The following is a 7,792-nucleotide window of genomic DNA, read 5'->3' as shown; positions in this document are numbered from 1 at the left end:
TATGAGATGGATTGATTCGGTCACTGGGGTAATTGGGATGGGTGTGTCGGAGGCGGTGCGGTTGGCGCAGGATAGGGCAGGGTTTAGAGCTGTTGTGCATAGGGTCGCTATGAGTCGGAAACGACTCGATGGCACATAACAACAAAAACAACAAGATAAATTTAAGTAAATTAACTGGTAAATTTGAGTCAAATATAATGTGGAATCCAATCTATTGTTTAAAATAAAAAAATTAGCTTAGGTTTCTAAATGCTTCCAAGTATTATTTTGACTCATTAAAAGACAGTATGACTTCTTCTTTTTTTTTTTTTTTTTTAATGTGTGTACCGTCAAATTGGATCTGACTGGTACAGGAGGCGATTGTTCCTCCTTCTTCAGCAGAGCATCTGGTTGATATGAACCGCGCACCTCTGGGATTGCAGTGCAGTTTCCTGCCACTAGGCCACCAGAGCTCACCAACTTCTGAAGCTTAAAAAAAAAGGTGACCCAACAGAATGTTGAAACTATCGAACAATATCATTAATATCATATGCAAGCAAAATACTAGTGAGAATCATTAAAAAAGGCTAGAACATCCACAATCAATACTCTTGGTACCAGCAGTTAGGAGATTAGGAGATGTAGTGCCCTGGGAAAATCTGCAGTCAGGGCCCTCTCCAAATTACTGGGGAGCAATGATATTAATTTAAGGACTAAGGTGCACTTGATTCAAGGTCATGGTCTTTCCAATCACTTGCTATGCTGGACAATTAATACAGATGACAAAAAAAAAATTGATGTCTTCAAAGACAACACTGGGGTGTTGGAGAAGAGTACTGAATATATCATATTCTATATCATAGACTACCAATAGAATAAACATATATCTTGGAGAAAGTACAGCCACTATGCTTCTTGGAGGCAATGATTATGAAGTTTCGTCTCACATATTTTTGGCACATTGCTGGGAGAGGTTACTTGAAAAAGGGATGGTGAAGAGAATGAAGACCCTCAACCAGGTGTATTGACACAGTGAATGCAGCAATGGGCTTGAGTGTGTCAGAGATTATGAGGTTGACACAAGATAGAACAGAGGTTTTTAACTTTATTTTATTATTTTGTGTGTGTGTGTACCATCAGATCAGATCTGACTGACACAGGAGGCGATTGCCTCTCCTTCTCCAGAGGAGCATCTGGTGGATTTGAACCATGCATTTTCAGGATTGTAGTGCAGCTTCTTGCCACTAGGCCACCAGAGCTCCCATAGGACAGGATTTAGATCTGTTGTTCACGGGGTTACTGAGAGTTGTATTCAATTTGAGAACACCTAACAACAACAACAACAGCGACCTAGAACACAGATTCCTCTGCCCAACCTACCCTATATGGAAACAGAGAAGCATCCTTTCTGGCCTTCGCAGATGCTCAATAAAGATTTATTTAAAAACAAAACAAAACAGGCTGGAACAGTACATAGACAAAGTGCAGCCAAAAGTTCAAGCAGGATTTAGATGTGGCCATGGAACCAGGGATATCATTACTGATGTCAGATGGGTCCTGGCTAAAAGTAAAGAATACCAGAAGAAACAAGGAAAAAAAGAATACGAGAAGAATGTGTATCTGTGTTTAACTGACTCTGCAAAGGCATTTGACTGTGTAAATCATAACAAATTATGATTAACCTTGAGAATAATGGGAATCCCAGAACACTTAATTGTGCTCATGTGAAACCCAGACATGGATCAAGAGGCTGTTGTGCAAACAAAACAAGGGAACACTGCATGGTCTAAAATTAAGAGAGGTATGCATCGGGGTTGTACCCTATCTCTATGCCTGTTCAGTCTGGATGCTGACCAATTTACCCAAGAGGCTTTATTCTATGAAGACGAATGTGGCATCAATATTGGAGGAAGACTCATTTAACCTGTGTTATGCAGATGACACAACCTTGCTTGCTGAAAGTGAGGAGAACTTGAAGCACTTTTTGCAGAAGATTGAAGAATACAGCCTTCAATACTGATTGTATCTCAACATCAAGAAAACAAAAATTCTCACCACTGGACCAATAGGCACCACCATAACAGACGGAGTTTCAAAATCCTTGCCTCCAAGCAGTAACCTGGTTTCACCTCTTCCAGGACACACCTATTTGTTCTCTTGGTAGACTATCCTCTTGCATCAGCACCTTGCTACAAATGGAAGAGAAGAGATATTAACCCACAAGAAGTCAATCCTAGAGTAGAAGTTCAAGACAAAGAACTTTTTCTCAGAACTGTCTGAAGATAGGAAGCTGTCCTTGATACTCTTACATTGAAGAGATACTAGCCGCATCATAAGAGACTGACAGCAGCATGATGTGTTCAGAATCACAGAAATCCTGATGGTTTGAAACTTAAGCCATCATATCAAGGATTGGTTAAGGGGAGAGAGGTATCTAATGGCATAGGAGGAAATAGAAAGGTATGCTGGTGAATATGGGAAAGGGTTGGGTCAAAATACATGTGGCAAGGGTGGGTAGCACCTTATTGATTCTATTGGTCATTTTTCTAATTGGGTAAATATCTTTAATCTGTTCTTTTCTGTAAAATGCTTGTCTGTCAGAAACTATTATTTTTTTAAAAAAAAATTAGGACAGACTAGGAAGAAGGATTGGCCATTCACTTCTGAAATAACAGGGCTCAAAAACCCTATGTATAACAGAGCACACATAGACTAGCACTTAGACTAGCAGGCATGGCAATTGAGACTGAGATCTCTGGAAACACAAAGAAGGAGTAATAGCTGTAAGCAGACACTAGTGATTGGAATGTGGAATGTGAGAAGCATGAATGTAGAAAAATTGGATGTTGTTAAGAAAAAAATGAATACTTAAGTATTGACGTCCTAGGCATTGGTGAAGTGAGATGCCTTGGCATGGGACATTTTGAATCAGATGATCATATAATCTACTATGCCAGGGATGAAAAGGTGAGGAAAAAATGAAGTTGGTTTCATAATTAAAAGAGTCATTTCTAGATCTATCATGAAAAACAATGTGTTATATCCATACACAGACAAGGAAGTCCAGGGAATACCACTATCATTCAAATAAATGGACTGACAGTTAGAGCCAAAGAGGAGGAAATCGATTTCTACCAACGTTTGCAGTCAGAAATCAATTGAATATGCAATCAAGATGCACTGATATTAATGGGCAACTGGAACGCGAAAGTTGGAAACAGGGAAGAAGGTTCAGTAGCTGGAAAACATGGACTTGGTGACAGAAATGAGACTGGAAATAGAATGATAGAATTCTGCACATTCAATGATTTATTCATTTCAAATACCTTTTATAAGAAACACAAACACAGGCTATCCACACGGATTTCACCTGATGTTAAGCATAGGAATAAAATAGATTACATTTGTGGAAAAAATAGCTGGAGAAGCTCACTATCAGTTATGAAAACCAGACCAGATGCTGATTGTGGACAGACCATCAACTACTCATATGCTAGTTCAAGCTAAAGTTGAAGAAAATAAAACCAAGTCCACAGGAACCAAAATTTGACCTTGAGTCTATCCCACTTGAATTTCAAAACCATCTCAGGAACAGTTTGAGGCCTTGAGCACCAATGAGCGTAAACCAAATGAACTGTGGGGAGGATATCAAGAATATCATCCATGAAGAATGCAAAAGATCATTACAAAGGCTGAAGAGGAAGAAAATGCCAAGATGAATGTCAGATAAGACACTGAATCTTGCATTAGAGAGCCAAGAAGCCAAAGCTAAAGGAAGAAATTGAGAAATTAAAGAGCTGAACAGAAAATTTCAAAGGGTAGCTTGGGATGGCAAAACAAGATACTATAATGAAATGTGCAAAGATCTATCAGAAAATCAAAAGAATCTAACTCACTCAGCATTTCTTCAGCTGAAGGGATTGAAAAAGAAATTCAAGCCATGAAGGCAATACTTAAGGATGCTTTGGACAGAGTGTTAAATGATCCAGGAAGCATTAAAAGAAGATGAAAGAAGTATATAGAGTCACTGTACCCAGAAAGAATTCTGATACAGAAGAATTTAATGAAATAACCTATGAGCAAGAGCCTGTGGTGATGAAGGAAGAAGTTCAAGATGCTCTGAAAGAATTAGCAAAAAACAAGGCTCCAGGAGTTGACAGCATACCAATTGACATGTTTCAACAAACAGGCGCTGCTCTGGATGTGCTCACTAAGTTGTGCCAAGAAATCTGGAGGACAGCCACCTGGCCAACTGACTGGAAGAGATTGATATTTGTTCCCTTTCCAGAGAAAAGTGACCCGACAGAGTGTGGAAATTATCCAACAATATCATTAATATCACATGCAAGCAAGATTATGCTGAAAAATATCCAAAAACAACTGGAGCAACACATCAACAGAGAACTGCCAGATGTGCATGCTGGGTTTAGAAGAGGTAGTGGTACTAGGGACATTGTAGCTAATGTTAGATGGATCTTGGCAGAAAGCAGAGAGCACCAGAGAAAGTGTATCTGTGCTTCATTGACTATGCAAAGGCTTTTGACTGTGTGGATCCCAACAAGCTATGGCTGACTCTGAGAAGAATGGGAATCTCAGACCATTTTATTGTGCTTATGCAAAACCTACACTTGGACCAAGAGGCAGTCGTCAGAACAGAACAAAGAGACACTGCATGGTTCAAAATTGCGAAGGAGGTCCAACAGGAATATATTCGGTCTCCATGCCTTTTCAATCTGTATTTGGAACAGATCAACTGGGACACTGGGCTGTACAAAGAGGAATGTGGCATCAGGATTGGTAAAAGAGTCATCAACAACCTGTGTTATGCAAATGACACAACCCTGCTTGCTTACTGAGGAGGACCTGAAGTGCTTCCTGCAGAAGGTCAAGGACTGCAGCCTTCAATATGGATTGAAGCTCAACATCAAGAAAACAAAGATTCTCACCACTGGGCCAATTGGGAGCATCATTATGGATGGTGAAGAGATTGAGCTTGTTAAGAGTTTTAGTTTGCTTGGCTCCACTGTCAACACTCTTGGTACCAGCAGCCAGGAAATCAAGAGACAAATTGCATTAGGAAAATTGGCTGTCAGAGACCTTCCCAGAGTATTGAAGAGCAATGACATCAGGATGGAGACGAAGGTGTGCCTGATCCAGGCCATAGTCTTTGCAATTGTGTCCTATGCATCAGAGAGCTAGACAGTGAATAGGGATAATAGAGAATTGATGCCTTTTAGATGTAGTGCTAGAAAATAGTGTTGACTATACCATGGACTGCTAGAACAAACAGGTTTATCCTAGAGAGGGTGAAACTGGGCTGCTCCTTGGAGCGAAGGATTCTGAAGCTTTGTCTGACATACTTTCGAGATGTTGCAAGGAGGAACCACTCCTTGAAGAGGGACAACATGTTTGGGAGGGTGGAGGGACAGTGCAAGAGAGGAAGACCCTCAATGAGATGGATCGGTTCAGTGATTGGGGCAATGGGAATAGATGTGCCAGACATGGTAAGGTTGGCACAGGATAGGTTTAGGGCTCTTATACATAGGGTCGCTATGAGTCACAAGAAACTCGATGGCACATAACAACAACAAGTTCATGATACAATTTATCAATTGTCTGCTTTTTCTGAATATCATTTCATTCTTTCACTGGTAGTTCCTGGGGGCATAAAGATGCTCAACTAATTTAGCCTCTATGCAGTTTAAGTACTAAAAAAGATATATAAAAGACACTTTGACAAGAAAAGTGGACAAAGCACAGAACTGATATAAACCAGTGGAGGCAACCTAAAGGAGGGTCAATCAGCTCTATTAAGTCACTCATCAGTCTCACTTAGACTTTGAATAACCATTAAAGAACTAGCAATTGTCTACAAAATGGGTAATCCTGGAGGACAAATATTGCATAGTGCCACTGTTGTAAAATGGGACTGGCATCGGGGTTAGGTGGAGACTGAGATAGATGGGATAAATTTTGTATACTGCATTGAAACAGATGAGGAAAAGAACTGTTTTTAAAGGGATATATGATTAGGTATTATTGTCATAACAAGAATCCAGAACGAAGGCTGCATAGTGGAGTGGACTTTGGGGGAGGAATTGCATAAAAATGAAAGAATTTTTCTTTTACTTTTCAAAGAGAAGAGTGAACTCAGGGGCGGTGGGGGGGAGGTTGGGCAGGGAGAAAAGTGGAACAATGAATGAATGGAAATCCAAAGTCTCTGTAAACTTTCATTAAAATTAATAATAATAAAAAAGAAGACAGTAATAAAAAAAAAACCCTAGCATTTCTCAAGTATTTGCTTGGATACATATAAATCCCTAATCTTTTACAAAACATTTCTAGTCACACTAGTATAGGAGAAGCAGGAACAGAGAATCTGGAATAGAAAAGAGAAGCAAACAATAAAAAAATAGGAACTTGACCTGGCTCTTAGCAGCTTCTGCAATAACATTTTTGACATTAAGTTCCAATTCTTCATTGTACTCATCTCCAATCATCCGAAGGCGACCAACAATGATGGCCACATCAAAAGAGCTAGGTTCTCCTAGGAAAGAGAGAACACAATTGTCACAGTCTTTAAAAGGATGGCTAACACTAAGCATTTGGGCATTGGAGAATATTCTCTAAACTTTTATGCAATTTTAGCATTGTTCTCTCCCAAGAACAACTTAAAAATACTGTGATCAGAAACAGAAAAATCCTCCATTCCCCTGCCCTGAGAATTTCTCTCCCTTCCATGAAGACTTCAGGAGTTGCTGAAAGTTTAGACTTTGTCTTTTGAAACCCAAGAGGAAAAAAGCAAACATAATCAGATTCTCTTCCTAACCTTCAACCATCTCCTCAGGTAGAACCTTACCTGAATCTGGTTCAGTCACCCCCCTGAGGTTCCGATTAGCAACCTGTAATGTTCCTCCAGAGAAGTCTGCAAGCAGAGCTTCCACTATGCATTCTGTTTGCTCCTCAAAAGTTTTAGGTGTCTTCATTTTAGATGTTTGCTGTTCAGTTTTGGTTTTCCACAAGGCAAACGTGTTCAAGCTCAGCTCAACTAGACACACTGGTAAACCAGTAGATGCACCTACCTAATGTCAAGTTTCCTATGAAACATCTAGTTTTAGAGCCTCTCCTGCTAGTTTTCTCTCAAAATATTTGCTCAATAAGACTTTTAGGAGAGCTCAACTACTCACACACACATACAAACAGACCTTTTGAAGACAGTTCATTATCTCAGAACCACACCTTAGCCAGTTTATAGATTAATGAGTAACTTTTACAGTTTGAAAGCCAATAGAATTGAAGAAAGTCTCTTGGGTAATCTCATTTAAGAAATACTTCCTGTCACGGTCTGTGTATGGCATAATTTAAAGGAAGGACTTGAAGTTATAATAGACCGGAATTCAAATCCTGATTATGATGTTTATTTGCCACGATCAAAATGATTTCCTGAACACCTGGGTGTCATAGCATTATACTTGGCATTACAGAAACATGGCAGAGACAGAATCTGTCCTCATGAATCTTAAACTACAACAGTAATGGCATATTAAAAGACTACTCATAATTTCTTGTGCTATTTAGTTACTATTGTTGTTACGTAGTTAAATTAGAACCAACCCATAGTAGACTGTCCCGTAGATTTTCAAAAGCAATAAATCACACTGGAGAAGATTTCTCATCTTTATTCCATGGTGCAGCTGGTGGATTCAAACCATGTGCCTTTATGTTCCCAGTGTAGCTCCTTACCATTAGGCCACCAAATCTCTCTAAGAGTAGAGTGCTAGAAAAGTCTTGAAATAGGGTGGGGGAAAGAATC

The 7,792-nt window shown here is 39.5% G+C and overlaps 1 protein-coding gene across 1 annotated transcript in view; it reads right to left on the bottom strand.

The window, feature by feature from the left end:
• The window catches only part of BCL2L15 (BCL2-like 15), an 11,863-nt gene extending 4,898 nt beyond the window's left edge, over positions 1 to 6,965 (bottom strand). Inside the window, exons 1-2 of the mRNA XM_006895725.1 lie at positions 6,839 to 6,965; positions 6,405 to 6,526 (exon numbers count right to left, since the gene is read on the bottom strand). Of these exons, the coding sequence (XP_006895787.1) occupies positions 6,405 to 6,526; positions 6,839 to 6,965 (249 nt within the window). The remainder of the gene's footprint in view (positions 1 to 6,404; positions 6,527 to 6,838) is intronic.
• Positions 6,966 to 7,792: the final 827 nt, after the last annotated feature.

The sequence above is a fragment of the Elephantulus edwardii genome, unplaced genomic scaffold, assembly GCF_000299155.1.
Source record: "Elephantulus edwardii isolate Elephantulus edwardi_28Jun2011 unplaced genomic scaffold, EleEdw1.0 scaffold00174, whole genome shotgun sequence".
Lineage (NCBI taxonomy): Eukaryota > Metazoa > Chordata > Mammalia > Macroscelidea > Macroscelididae > Elephantulus > Elephantulus edwardii.
Note: the sequence above shows the minus strand (reverse complement) of the source record. Positions and strands in the feature narration are given on the sequence as shown.